Source organism: Chiloscyllium plagiosum, unplaced genomic scaffold (genome assembly GCF_037043375.1).
Source record: "Chiloscyllium plagiosum isolate Xiang-an unplaced genomic scaffold, Cpla_swu_hap1 HiC_scaffold_13, whole genome shotgun sequence".
NCBI lineage: Eukaryota > Metazoa > Chordata > Chondrichthyes > Orectolobiformes > Hemiscylliidae > Chiloscyllium > Chiloscyllium plagiosum.
Genome location: NW_028270151.1, coordinates 23,868,797 through 23,884,089, shown reverse-complemented (window position 1 = coordinate 23,884,089; position 15,293 = coordinate 23,868,797). Strand labels below are relative to the sequence as shown.

The 15,293-nt window shown below is 40.8% G+C and overlaps 1 protein-coding gene across 1 annotated transcript in view; it reads left to right on the top strand.

Annotated features, from left to right (window-relative positions):
- The window catches only part of LOC122555641 (IgGFc-binding protein-like), a 128,899-nt gene extending 117,830 nt beyond the window's left edge, over positions 1 to 11,069 (top strand). The window contains exons 60-61 of the mRNA XM_087993366.1: positions 2,023 to 2,231; positions 9,621 to 11,069. Coding sequence (XP_087849492.1) covers positions 2,023 to 2,231; positions 9,621 to 9,773 — 362 coding nt within the window. The 3' untranslated portion in view covers positions 9,774 to 11,069. The remainder of the gene's footprint in view (positions 1 to 2,022; positions 2,232 to 9,620) is intronic.
- The last annotated feature ends 4,224 nt before the right edge of the window (positions 11,070 to 15,293 follow it).

Below are 15,293 nucleotides of genomic sequence, written 5' to 3'. Positions count from 1 at the left end.
TTCTGGGCAGCATTAGGAAATTTCCAAGGCACCAACTGTACTGTACAAGACCTAGAAACAGCCCTTGTATACTGTACAAGACCTAGAAACAGCCCTTGTAATGCAGTTACATTCTGGAGGAATTCAGTTCAGTCTTCCCCTGACTCTACATATGCTACATGACCAACAGCATAGATCACCTGTTGGTATTAACCTAACATAAGTGCAAGGATCACTGGCTTGTAAATATTTTATTACAATTATTTTTGGTAATGGCCAGAGCTCCAATTTTGCCTGTATTTTCCACCCGGAACTGTCAACTCCAAGTTTGCATAAGATCCACTTTCAAAAAGAGGAACATTTTTTAAACTGATGTCCTCAGCTGTTTGATCAAGGTAACTGATCACACATTTCCTGAATACTCCCAAAATAAACTATTAGACATAGTTATATATCAGTGAAAAACTCTTAAGGGAGCTATTTTTTGCATACTATGATATATTTGCTCAAACTGCTGCTTACAGCATTTAACAGCCATTCGCAGTTCAAGATAACAATGTGCTGTGATCAGCATGTATTTGGAAATAAACCCAAGGCAGGTTTATTATTTCTCATTCTAACAATAACCTAATGGTTAGCAGTGCCTCACATTATCCCGTGCAGTCTGTGGTGATTCACAAGACTGTTGCAAGAATGGCTTAATTTCTCCTATGATCTCATTTCATGTAATAAGCAAAATTAAATAAATTAGTTCACTTCCATAAAACCACAAAGGTGTAAATCAAATGATACCTGTATGCAGTCCTTCACTAAATAATGAGCAAGGTGCTGTCTATAATAATAGAATTTAAAGTAAAATTGTGCAATCTCCTAATTTATTATAGTTATAGTAAGTATTAAATAATATTGGCGAAAGGTCTGAGAATGTGTGTGATAAAGCATGTGTTATCAGATTTATTTTGTAATAAATGTAAGATGTAAAAAGCACTGAGATTTGAGATCTCCAGTGGCTGTGTAGCCTTTTCCATTGAATAGCTGAGCGAAACAGCTTGTGAAACTCTTAGAATGAAATTTGAACCAATGTTGACTCATTTGCCTTCTGTCAGACTGGTATTAAGAACACTAAGGTTGCATCAAATTCCAATGTTTGGGAAATTAAAATCATTGAAGGTTCATGTTGCTCATCACTGCTGCTCGGAGTGCATGAATATATATGTTGAATGGGATTGGATTTATTTGTGCTAAAAAAAAAACCTTCTGTGGAAGAAGGTCAATTACATTTATATTCAAGGTTCAACATGTACCCTGATTACTTAAAGATCCTGAAACCATCGAGTCAGATCCTAGAAAGCAGTCAATGAGTTATTGCCTTTCAAAGAAGTCCAGGAGGAAAGAACTGGTGAGGAGATTTGAGCACTAACCTATTATACAAAGAATTGTCCATCCACCAATCTAAACATACTATACAAGGACAAGTCATTTCTTCCAAAGAGGACTTTTGTTTATTCATTCAAAGGACTTGAGCATCACTGGTTGATGAGCATTTATTTGCCATCTCTAATCTGTTGATTGTAATAAGAATACACTGGGTTTGAAAATAATGAAATTGAACTGTACAGATATTTTTAATCAACCTGTTAAGACATGTTATGACATACCTCAGAGAGGTGAAATTTGAACTTGGATTTTCTGATTCAGAGGTTGAGCCACCACTACTTCAACATAAGCAAAGAGCTACGCCTGTTCCCCTTATGCTGATATTTGAGCCTTAACAATGTTCCTGCTCAGTATTTAACTGGAGTATTTTCATGTAACATGAGGCAAACATGGTAGCCACTACACTGCAAAATCAAGGGAACTCTACTGTTGTAAGATTATTATAAATGCCTGTGCATCTGAAATTGTTTCACTTGTCTTCCTACTTGGTGCAGCTTATACTGAACAAATCCTAGTGAGTATTGTAATTAATGTAAATTATTTTTACCTTTATCCTTCCACCTATCTTGAATTGATTGCATGGAAATGTTTATATTGCTTTTGCAGCTCAGTATTGTCCACCAAACAGTTACTATACGACCTGTGCTCCAGCTTGTCCTCCTGCATGCAATAATATCTATGCAGGACACAGCTGTGATAAGTCTTCTGTGTGCATGGAAGGATGCGTATGTAACAATGGTTTCGTATTCAGTGATGACAGCTGTATTTCAATCAGTGAATGTGGCTGCAGAGACAAAAACGATCATTACCATCGTGTGAGTATATTTAAAAAATTGAACCTATTTCTGGAAATATTACATATTTTGTCAAGCAGGTTATGCATGTTCTTTGATTAAAGGTGTCTCGGCTTCATGTAGCACTCCTTTATCTGAGTCAGAGGTTATGAGTTCAATCTTGTCGCAGAGACTTGAACGTATATCTAGGTCAATATTTGTTGGAGCACTGAGAATCTACAAAACTGTAAGCTTTCTAAGGTGGATATGAAATATCACATTATACTATTTAAAAAACAACAGGCTGTTTCCTGGCCAATGTTTATCCTTAAAACAACAAGTGAAGCATCTGTTCTGAAAAAGGCATATTTGAAATGTTGAGCTGAATTTTCCCAAGAAGTGGACAAGTATCAATTTTGACAAATTTCATGGAGATTTTATCTTCGTGAGCCTTTCACATCTCATTACCTATGCACCATGTCCCAGTGGTGGCATGCTCATCATATCCTTCCTCCCACTGCAGGCAGAAGAATTCACCACTGCTGGGTCTTCCCAGGATTCCTGGTGTCAACATCATTTTTGAAGTCCAGCCATATACCCAATTAAGCACTAGCAATCCAGAGCTGCCTGGACAGTTACTGATCAATTTTTGCATTATATTTCAAAAAATACTTTATTCATAAAAATATATTTGAATATTTACATAGACACAAATGCACTTCAGTTCTGTACAGTAGCATATAAAGAAAGCAAAGAAACACTGGAGTTTAAATTTATCCAAATAAATCAAAGACATCTCTTACATATATAAGAATAAATCCGCATGCGTTTGAAGCACTAGGATGGTCCGATAACTGAACAGACCCCCATTTAACTTAGGTTGGAAGACCTCAAACGGTGGTCTTTTCCCACTGTGCTGTGGCAGCAGGTGACCCAAGCTTTAGTGTATCCCTCAGCATATAATCCTGGACTTTGGAATGTGCTAGTCTGCAACACTCAGTCAGTGTCAACTCCTTGTTCTGAAAGGCCACCAAGTTTCGGGCAGATCAAAGAACGTCTTTCACAAAGAGTATGGCCTGATCAATTGTCCCAGACATGTTGGAGAGAGGGAAATTGGCATTCTACTTTGTCAGCAGGGACCTGATAGTCCTGGTTAAGGCAGGGCTTCCTAGTGAGCATGTCCTGGATGTTGGTGAATGGTTTCCGAGATAGAGAGCTGGAGGAGTAGGAAGCAGGCTGGAGTCACCAGGTTACCAATCTGACTTTCGTATCAGCAATTGTTGCCATCTAGTTGCGGCACAGTGAGTGGAAGACTTGGAAATTGCATATCAATGAGATGAGATTATTTTATAATGAGATGGTAATGCATGCTAAAACATGACATTGGCCTTTCGCCAGTTACTAGCAGAATCTTGTCCTGATGTTCAAAACTTGGTTGGAAAATGGGACTTCTTGCTGTCCGTTTTGGAATTGCCTTGATGTTGATCTCACATGGTTTTCCTTCATTTCTCAGGAATGACCATGCCATTCTCTGGCTGGGAAAATTCAGCCAATTGTCTCAGTTTCTCTCCACAGATGCTGTTAGATCTTTTGAATATTTCCTACTGTTTCTTTTATTATTATTACTAAAGCGCTATCTTGTCATTTGTATCTCATTGCAGTTTGTACGGCTTTACAGTGGCTCTAAAAGCATTTTGGAATGTTGTGACATACTTACCACCCACCTATTTTGCCATCAGCCTCTGCATCCAAAGGATTGTAGGCTGCCATTTCCATCACATCCATGCCATGACCAGACTCACATTCCCCTCTCTTTCCTTGTCATAATTCTGCAGGGACCATTCTCTCTGGGAGACTCCGGTGCACTCCTTCTTCTTTCCCAACACCTCCTCACATCTTCACAGCACCTTCCCATGCAATTGCAGATGATGTAATACCTGCCTGTTTATCCCCACCCTCCTCACTATCCAAGGTCCCAGACCCACCTTCCAGGTGAACCAACGATTTACCTGTACTTCCTTCAATCTTGCCCACTGTATTTGCTGTACACAGTGTCGTCTCCTCTACATTATGGAGACAACACACAAAGGTTGCAGCTTTGCAGAATACCTGTGTTCTGTCTGCAAAATTAACCCCCTGCTGTTATTGCCTGCCATTTCAACACACGACCGTGCTCCCACACCAGCATTTCTGTCGCAGGATTGCTGCAGTGTTCCAGCAAGACTTGGTGCAAACTTAAAGAACAACATCTTATTTTCCACTTGGGGACCCTGCAGCCTCGAGGACTCATCATCGAATTCAATAACTTTAGAGCCTGATTCCATCCTTCCATGCTTTTTACCAACCCCATACTCCATCCTGTTTTGATGTGGGTTGCTTTTAACACAGTCATCCATTCTCACCTACTCCTAGGCCTATTATTACATTACATGGGTTGCTTTTCAGTACAAATCACCCATTCTCTCCCATTCTTAGTTCTTATTACTTAATCAGTTTTTCTGCAGCCAGCAATCTTCATAAGTTTTTACTCTTACGGACACGACTGTGAAATAGCCACAGCTGCAGTATATATTTCATGTGATATTTATTAAAACGCCTTCAGCGGGCATCTGCACCTCTTGTTGCACTCTTTCCTAAATCAGTAGCCCCCATTTCTGAAAATGTGTCTGTCAGTCTCTCAGGGCTGGAAAGCACCCTTTTGACCCTCAAATCCAGGGAGGCTATTACTGTCCTTTAGTGAATGGTGAGCATACTCTCTGGCCACTGATGAACCAACTTTTCAATAAATCACATTGGGTCTCTCATGGGATCAGGACTCAGAAATTGTCTAATTGATGTCCTTACCCCAAAACCTTACCCTGTAGTTTGGGTCCAAAAGCATGGCCACTGATCTAATGCTTCCACTCGCACAGACATGGAGTTGAAATAATTTAAATGCTTCTTCAAACAGAGAACATCTCCAACTAATTATATTGAAAATAGGGAAGTGCTTGTGAGAAAGGTATCTGAATAATCATGGATCATTTTAATTTTAATGTAGACTGGAAAAATCAGGTTGGAGAAAGTGACCTAGATGATGAGTTTATGGAATGTTTTAGGACAGTTTTCTGGCGTAGCGTATTCTAAATCCAAATCTGAATACAGGCAAAACTAGATGTGGTACTGTCAATGAGGCAGGATTAATGAATGACCTCATTGGTAAGGCACCCCAAGGGATTAGTGATCATATCATGATTGAATCTCATATCAGGTTTGATTGAAATAAGTGTGAGTTTAAAACTAGTGTTTTAAATGTAGAAAAAACAGCAATTATGACAGCATGATGGCAGAGCTGATTAAAGTTATCTGGCAAACTAGCTTCAGTGATAGATTAATGGATGTACAATGACAATTATTTCTGGAGACATGTCAGAATACTCAGAAAAGACCTATTTCAATGAGAGAAAAAGGGTCGGGAGGAAGCTCCATTCAAAGCTCATTACCTAAAGAGGTTAAAGACAACATCATATTTACAGAAAAACTATATAGTTCAGTAACAATGAATGATAGGTCAGACAATTGGGCATAAATAGTGAACAGCAAACAATGACAATATTTTATAGGGAGGGAGAAATTAGAACACAAAAGATCTCGCTAGAAATAGTAACACAGGTAATGACGTTTCTACAGGGATTGAAAATTGAAACGAATGTGTATAACAAGAGTCCAGAAACTGTATGTTCCTGTTAGAGTGAAGGGCAAGACTGGTAGGTGTAGGGAATGCTGGATGACTATTCAGAGAAATTGGGGTTTTGATCAAGAATACGAAGGAAGCCTACGTCAGATATAGGCAGCAGAAATCGAATGATTCCCTGAAAGAATATAAAGGTAGTAGGAGTATGCTTAAGAAGGAAATCAGGAGGGCAAAATGGGAACATGAGATAGTTTTGGCAAACAGGATTAAGGAGAATCCAAAGGGATTCTACAAATACATTAAGGACAAAAGGGTAACTCGGGTGAGATAAGGGCCCCTTAAAGATCAGCAAGGTCCCCTATGTGCAGAAACGCAGGAGATGAGGAAAATACTAAATTCATATTTTGAATCAGTGTTTACTGTGGAGAAGATATGGAAGGTAGAAAATAAGGGGAAATAAATAGCGATCTCTTGAAAAATGTTTGTATTACAGAGTAGGAGGTGCTGGATGCATAAAGGTGGATAAATCCCCGGGATCTGATCAGATGTACCTTAGAACTCTGTGGGAAGCTAGGGAAGTGATTGGAGCCCCCAAGTTCCCTCTGTATTTCAGTGCTCCTAAGTGTCCTGCTTTCACTGTATCTTTCCTCTTGCATTTGACCTATCAAAATACATCAATTTACACTTGTCGAGAATAAACTCCAACTGCCATTTCTCTGCCCAACTTTCTAACTGTCCTGCAGTATCCCTTGGTAACCATTGTCACTATCACGACTCCACCAATTTTTGTGTCATCTGCAAAATTATTAATCAACCCACCTATATTTTCATCCAAAACATTTACATGTGTTACAAACAACAGGTCCCTGTTCTAATCCATGTGGAATACCACTGGTCATAACCCACCAGTTAGAAAAACACCCCTCCACAACTACCCTCTGTCTGTCATGACCAAGCTAATTTTATATCCAGGAGAAAGTGAGGACTACAGATGCTGGAGATCAGAGCTGAAAATGTGTTGTTGGAAAAGCGCAGCAGGTCAGGCAGCATCCAAGGAGCAGGAGAATCGACGTTTCGGGCATTCCTGAAGAAGGGCTCATGCCCGAAACGTCGATTCTCCTGCTACTTGGATGCTGCCTGACCTGCTGCGCTTTTCCAGCAACACATTTTCAGCTCTAATTTTATATCCAACTTACCAACTCACAGTGGATCCCAGTGGACTTAATCTTCAAGATCAACCTATTAGGAGGAACCTTTTCAAATGCCTGAATCAGTCTACCATGAGGGATCTTATCAAATTTAAATGGAAAAAGATAGTAGAAATCTATGGTACAGAGGTAGATTTTCTGGTAAATGAATCACAAAAGGTTGTTATGCAAATATAGCAAGTGATTAAGAAAGCAAGTGGAATGTTGTTATTTTTTGTCAGGGAAGTGGAATATAAAAATAAATGTTTTGCTACTGTTCTATAATGTATTAGTGAGACCACATCTGGAGTACAGTGTATAGGATTGGTCTACATGTTTAAGAAAGGATACAAATATACTAGAGGCACTTCAGAGGAGGTTCACTTAATTGGCACAGGGACCAGGAGGAAATTATCTCATGAAGAAAGATTGGATTGACAGGATCTGCAGCCATCGGAGTTTAGAAGAATGAAAGATGTGAAATTGAAATGTTTAAGATCTCTATATGTCTACTTGACAGTATGAATGTTAAGGGGGAGACTAGAGCTAGGGGACACAGTTAAAGGGTTTGCCATTTAAGGTGGAGATGAGGAGAATTGTTTTCTCAGATTATGAGTCTTCCCTGGAGATCAATAGGGGCAAGATGATTGAATATTTTTAACACTGAGCTAGATAAGTTCTTTACTGGCAAGGCTGCCAAAGGGTATTGGGCATAGTCAAGAATGTAGATTTCAGGTCATGGTCTGGTCACCTATGTTATCAGTAAATGATAGAGAAGGCTCAAGGAACCAAGTGGTTGAAATCAATACTGCTTCTATACTGTATAATCATATGTCAAGATTTTAAATAATCCTCACATTTAATAGTCAAATAGAGTTACAGCCACTTTAAAGGGCAGGCTTATGTTACAACAGTGAAACTGAAGCAGAAAGGTCAAATATTTATGGATTGAACAACATAAATTTGATCACTGATTTGATTGCTGTTCCAACGTACTGTAGATTAAAGTGGTTTCATGATTTGAACCAAAGTCTCTTTCACTCAGTGGTAGCTCAATTCACCTGTAAAGATCCTGAGGAGAAACACATTGAGAAGTATGTGAATAACTGGTGCAGATCACAAGGGGATGCTGTTGTTCCATTGATTGGTTACAAACAGGTACAGGATAGATTGTGTCAACTCCTATAACTGTGAGGGAAAAACTAGTATTATTGTTTTTGAGAAGATCCCTTCAGCATAGAACATAGAACAGTACAGCACAGAACAGGCCCTTCAGCCCACGATGTTGTGCCCACCACTGATCCTCATGCATGCACCCTCAAATTTCTGTGTCAGACCCTTTAAACAAGCAAGGAATCACACATTGAATATTGGAGATATCAGCACCTTCCTCCCCCTTACCCAACAGCATATTTAGAGGTGATGGAACTCATAAAATAAAGTGTCAATCATCTCCACTGTAACTTTTCATCTCACTAAGGCAGCTGGTGGACTCAGGACTGCTTGTAGTCCCAGTAGCCCCAGGATTGAGTGGTGACCACTGCTGGGGCTATAGAGCTGCTAATCGATCAAATTGTCTGGAAGCAATCTAGGACAGGACTTCCTGTCCCTGTATGACAGGCGTCCCTTTTGTGACATATTAAAGTATCTGGTTGGCATGTGCCAATGCAGCTTTTGGTGGGGAGAAGGAGTAGAGTCAAATTCACTCCACTTATTCTTTTCTGAAATCACAGCAGGTCACTGCATCCAAGGAGCAGGAGAATTGATGTTTAGGGCATAAGCCCTTCATCCGGAATCCTGGTACGTGGATGCTGCCTGACCTGCTGTGCTTTTCCAGCACTACACTCTCAACTCTAATCTCCAGCATCTGCAGTCCCCAGTTTCTCCTGTGATAAATCAGAGACAACTTGCCTTGTTTAAGATTTAAACAAGCCTGACAGTTAATTGTCATTCATGATTAACTGTTGTTTTCTCTATGGTAATGCCTCAAGCAAATTCCATTTGCCAACCAGTCTGATGTGATGCAGTGTAAACATTGGTTTTTCCCTTGGATTAGTATTCTTGTGAATTATCCTGATGAGAGAAAGACAAAAATTCTCAACAAAATGTATATTTTTCAGCAGGTTCTGAATGACCAAATGACTCGTTCTTGTGTTCTTATATATTTTAAATGCTGATAGACCTACTGTATGTTTTAGGTTTTTTTAACTTGTTATTTAAGATCATTCTTCATGCAATTGAGTGTTTTTTAGTGAAAATATTGTAAAACACCAAATACAAACATAAGATAAGGTAAAGTCCACAAAGTCTCAGAAGACAACAGGGCTACTCCTCTAATTACAGTGAGATGACCGATGGTGGTTTAACCTGAGGATCACCAAGCTTTCAGGCGATGGGCAAGGTTGAAAACATGGGTCCTTCATAGTAACCTCACTCTGCAGAAAATGAACACAGTGTTGGCATCACTCTGCATTTCAAACCAGCTGCCTAACAAACTACGCTAAATGTGCACACTTGTTTACATAGATATGTCTATGTAGTTCTAATAACATTCATGTGTAACTCTTTCAGATTGGAGAGACTTGGCTGACCCAACATTGTGCCCAAAAGTGTAGCTGTGGAAAAGATGGTGAGATAAACTGTGCAGACTATGGTTGTAGACGTAATGAGTACTGCAGTCTGAAGAGAAATGGCCAGTATATCTGCAAATCCACTGGTGTGTAACTGAATGTGGTAACTACTTTAGTATTTCAAATGTATGAACATTTGACTGATTTTTTTTTTGACAAAACTGGTTTGTGAAATGGCTCTCCTACAATTTCCTGAAAGAAGTGAGCATGTTTGTGAGTAAAACAGCTGTCCCAATTCTACATTGTCAACTTCCATTTTGTACACTGTATAAATTTTTAATGTACTTTACACTCCTAATTCTTTGCCTCTGAAGGTACGAACTTACACTTTTGTTTTGATTAACAATACTGAACACCCTCTTAACCTTGCACAAGAGTCCTTTGCCACTGAAGAGAATTGGGAAGATAATTACTGTTGAGTGCATCACAGACAAGTGGGATGCTATCTTTATTTGACCATTTAGTTTGTGTTAAGGGCCACTTGATGGTAATCAGAAATGTATTGACATCATCACCCTCTTACCTGTCTCAACATTTTTTTCACTTTGTTTCAACTTCTGTAGAAACCAATGCAATTTAAAAAGCAATTCAAATTTCCAGTTACTAGCTGAAAGAATGATACTATAATATTTCATGTTTTAAAAGGCTTGCTGTAACAAGCCTGAAGAAGGGCTTTTGTCCAAAACGTCGATTTTCCTGCTCCTCGGATGCTGTCTGATCTGCTGTGCTTTTCCAGTACCACTCTAATCTTGCTGTAACAAATGACTAGTCAACATGAATTAAACACTAATTTGTTTTGTATAGTTTAAACTGCAGACAGGAGTATTTCACTTTTATGCTTAGCACCCATTACACTCTACACAGAATTACAATCCTTTTAGAAACATTGAAACAAGGAACAAAAGTAGCCCATTCAGCCCTTCAGGCCAATAACACAAAGCTGTTGGACAGACTCCTCATGTTGCAGGATCATGAGGCCTTAACCTGGCAACAGACCAAAGTACCCGCAATGCTTTCTTCAAGGATTGTGATTGGGTGGACGGGTTGGACCGATGGCTCTGTTTCCATGTTGTACATCTCTATGACTCTATGAATGAGGAAGAATTGCCAAAAGTCAGAAGATGCATTCTCATAAAACTGGTTTTGGGAAGTTGCAGAGGGTGATGTCTGTGCATCATGTGTGAGCATACATACACAGAGAATCCTCGTTTTTATGCATTTTGTAATACTGTTTTCTGAATATAATAAGACTATATTTCCTGACTCTGTAAAATTGGTACTCATATAATTGTACCTAAGATGGCGCCAGTAAAAGGCAACCATTGTAAAATCTTTTCATTGCACTCCTGTACTGGAGTACAAGTGACAATAAAGGATATTCTATTCTGAATGTTAACTGTAGAAGAACACCATGTGCTCCCAACACAACCTGCACCACCGTAGGTTTCATCAGAGGATGCTACCAATGTAAGAACATATGTCGTACATTAATTCACACTAACTAATACTCAGCAGAATTTTAAAATTTCTCCTTTGTGAACTGACAATCTGCACAAAAGATAGGGAATAGGGAAGACATAAAACATGTGACTTATCTACCACCACCGCCAGTTTACAGCCTAGTGTTAAAAGAAACAACTTACCTCTCACAATTTCTCTACAGGGATGATTGCATCAGATGCTCAGCATGAATTGACCTTCATGAGGAAACTTTGGGCAAAATTGATTGACATTCCATGAATGAAAATCAAAATTACTTCAATGTGTATTTAAATGGAGAGCTGGAGAAATAATTGAGGAATATGGGGAATGAAGGGGAAGTTGAGATCAGCCACACTCATATCAAGGGGCAGCACATGCATAAGGCTCCACATGGTCCCTTCCTGCTCCTATCTACTTGTGGAAGGCTAACGGTGGCAGCATGGTGGCTCAGTGGTTAGCACTGCTGCCTCACAGAACCTGGAACTCAGGTTTGATTCCATCCTTGGGAGACTGTGTGGACTTTGCACGTTCTCCCCGTATCTGTATGAGCTTCATCCAGGTGCTCTGGTTTCCACCCACAGTCCAGAGATGTGTACTTTAGGTGAATTGCTCATGCTAAATTGTTCATAGTGTTCAGTGATGTGTAGGGTGCATTAGTCAGTGGTAAATGTAGAGTTGTAGGGGAATGGGTCTGGGTGGGTTACTCTTCGGAGGGTTGGTGTGGACTTGTTGGGCTGAAGGGCCTGTTTCCACACTGTGGCGATTCTATGATTCTACCCTACTATCCTTTACATCACAGAGACTATCCACTTCCACCCTTACAAAATTGCAACCTCCATTACTACCCATATCCATCTGCTTCTGTAACAGTCAGCTATGTCTATCTCCCTTCCATCTGCTCTATTCCAATGTTGGTTTGTCCCTCATGCTTTTCATATTCTGCCTACATTCTATCCCACACCAAATCCCATCACCCAGTTCTAGCTGTTGACGACGCAGTTCTCAGTTCCATGGTCATGTATATCATCAACATATTCTCATCCTTGGCTCAGTCTCGGCATCTTTCAAAATTGTCATCATTCCCTCCTCAAAAAGCTACTCTCACCCTTCAATCCTCTCCAAATACTGCCTTATCTTTAATCTCTGTTCCAACATACTGCCACCTACCAGACCCTTCCACTTTTCTGTCATTCTTCTATTAAGAGATATCAATCACTCTGTAAAACATTCTGAACCATCTCCTTGGAAGAGTGTAATTGAAGTTTCCAAGGCTGCAACTTAACATCTGGGCAATTGTTTGCTTAATTTCCTTGATAGCTATACTGCAGTAGTTACCTTATTATACTCTCTTAGTAATGTTTGGTTTCCTTGCTTCCAAGTAATGAGTTAAATTGTTTTAACAAGGGGTCCCTATCCGTTGGTTTTTGAATGAGGGTCTGATGTTGCCCTCCCAGCTAAACATGACACTAATAGGAGGTGCATCGTTGAAAATTGCAGAAATAAAGGTTGAATATTACAGACTGGATGAACATAGTTTCTTACAAGTCGTTTCTCTTAGCTGTCACTCCAAACGGAGTCATTCCAAGAGTTCACTGCAAATCTCATATCACCCTTTTAAGATCTGGTTTATGTGAAGTAAATGCAGTCTCCATTGTGGAAACTCACACACTAAACAGAGTCACACTGCTGGCGTTCCAGTCATTCATACGCTGACATCCCATGGTCACAGCTGGTTCATTGTACTTAAGCAGATCCTACTGGATTAGGTTGCATTAAGCTATTTGAAATTTGTGCATTAGCCAGTAGGGCTCAAATGGAGATTTTCCGGGGTTTTAACTCCACAGGCACTTTTGTGAGCCGTTTGTCCTTATTTCTCTACACAGCATGTTGCATCTAATTTACTGAGGCAGAAATCTAGATGGAGGGAGGAGGAGAAACAGTCATCCCGAACTAAAACAATCCCAGACAAATAGTTCCATTTCATACCCTACGCTCACCTCCCCTCTCAGAAATAACAAATAAAGCCGAAAAGATATCTAGGAATAAGATCTAGCCAGATACTGGAAAGGCATAAAGGGCATATGTTCGGTTAATGTGTTTGAGCAGCTAGGATCAGTGCTCATAGTCACAGAGAAAGATCAGGCAGAAATAATTGGAGCTGTGAAAATAAGACAAATCATTTCAAAATCAATCAAAGAATACCGCACTTCCCCTTAGATTCTAAAGGATGAGTGGAATATTGGAGAGGCTTTGAGTAAAAGAGCACTCTTCATATACACTTTGATTATTCACAACACCTCAGCATTCTGGACAGCAATTTGGAAGATCACAAAAGTCCCAACTTGTGGTATAATATCTACAGATTTAATTCTTGCTTAGTGAGCCTACTGGCTAGATATAAAGAAGTTATGGATCGAAAATTAGGTCTTGATTTTGTTGCACAATTATTCATCCCAATAATATAGTTGAATTACAATTGTTCCCTAAAATTGCAAGGATAAAGATGCAAGATCCAAGCCAATCTGCTTGGAACTGGAGAAGTACCAGACAAGAGAGAGTAAACGTACAGAGCCCACAAGAAAGCAATATTCTGAGCAAAATTTGAATCTAATTCAGGTAGGTTCCTCAGGCAGCCTAATCATTTATCACACCTGCAGCATCTCAACCAATGAACCACATTCATCTATGACTTACATCTATCTTGCACATTCCACTTTGCCAACCTCATCAATGTAAGTCCCTAGGCAAAAGTGAGGACTGCAGGTGCTGGAAACCAGAGTTTAGATCAGAGTGGTGCTGGAAAGGTACAGCAGGTCAGGCAGCATCCAAGAGGCAGGAAAATCGACGTTTCTGGCAAAAGCCCTTCAACTGGAATAGAGGCAGGAAGCCTACAGGGTGGAGAGATAAATGGGGCGGAGGGGGTGCTGGGGAGAAGGTAGCAAAGAGTACAATAGGTGAAGCGGGGGTGGAGATGGAGATGATAGGTCAAAGGGGAGGGTGGAGCAGATAGGTGGGCAGGGAGATTGGCAGTAGGACAGGTCATGAGGACAGAGCTGAGCTGGAAGGTTGGAACTTAGGTAAGGTGAGGGGAGGGAAAATGAGGAAACTGGTGATGTCCACATTGATGCCCTGGGGTTGAAGTGTTCTGAGGCAGAAGATGAGGCGTTCTTCCTCCAGGCGTCAGGTGGTGAAGGAGCGATGGTGGAGGAGGTCCAGGACCTGGATGTCCTCGGCAGAGTGGGAGGGGAATTTGAAATGTTGGGCAAAGGGGCGGTGGGATTGATTGGTGCGGGTGTCCCGGAGATGTTCCCTAAAGCGCTGTGCGAGGAGGCATCCAGTCTCCCCAATGTAGAGGAGACTGCATTGGGAGCAACGGATACAATAAATGACATTGGTGGATGTGCAGGTGAAACTTTGATGGATGTGGAAGGCTCCTTTGGGGCCTTGGATGGTGGTGAGGGAGGAGGTGTGGGCGCAGGTTTTGCAACTCCTGCAGTGGCAAGGGAGGGTGCCAGGACAGGAGGGTGGTTTGTTGGGGGGCATGGACCTGACCAGGTAGTCACGGAGGGAACGGTCTTTGCAGAAAGGGGTGGGGAGGGAAATAATTCTGGTGGTGGGGTCCGTTTGGAGGTGGTGGAAATGTCGGTGTATGATATGGTTAATTCGAAGGTGGGATAGGGTGGAAAGTGAGGACCAGGGGGTTCTGTCCTTGTACCTCTAAACTTCGCATTAACCATATCATCTGCCGACATTTCCAACCTTCCAGCTCAGCACTGTCCTCATGACCTGTCCTACCTGCCAATCTTCCTTTCCACCTATCTGCTCCACCCTCCCCTCTGACCTATCACCTCCATCCCCACCCCCATTCACCTATTGTACACTTTGCTACCTTCTTCTCAGCCCTCCCCACCCTGGCCCCCATTTACCTCTCCACCCTGGAGGCTTCCTGCCTCTATTCCTGATGAAGGGCTTTTGCCCGAAACGTCGATTTTCCTGCTCCTCAGATGCTTCCTGACCTGCTGTGCTTTTTCAGCACCCCTCTGATCTAATGTGTATTCCTAAACTATTGCTTTAAGGAGTATTAATTGAACACAGGGCAACTTCACTTAACCTGAAAGAAATAATAAGAGTG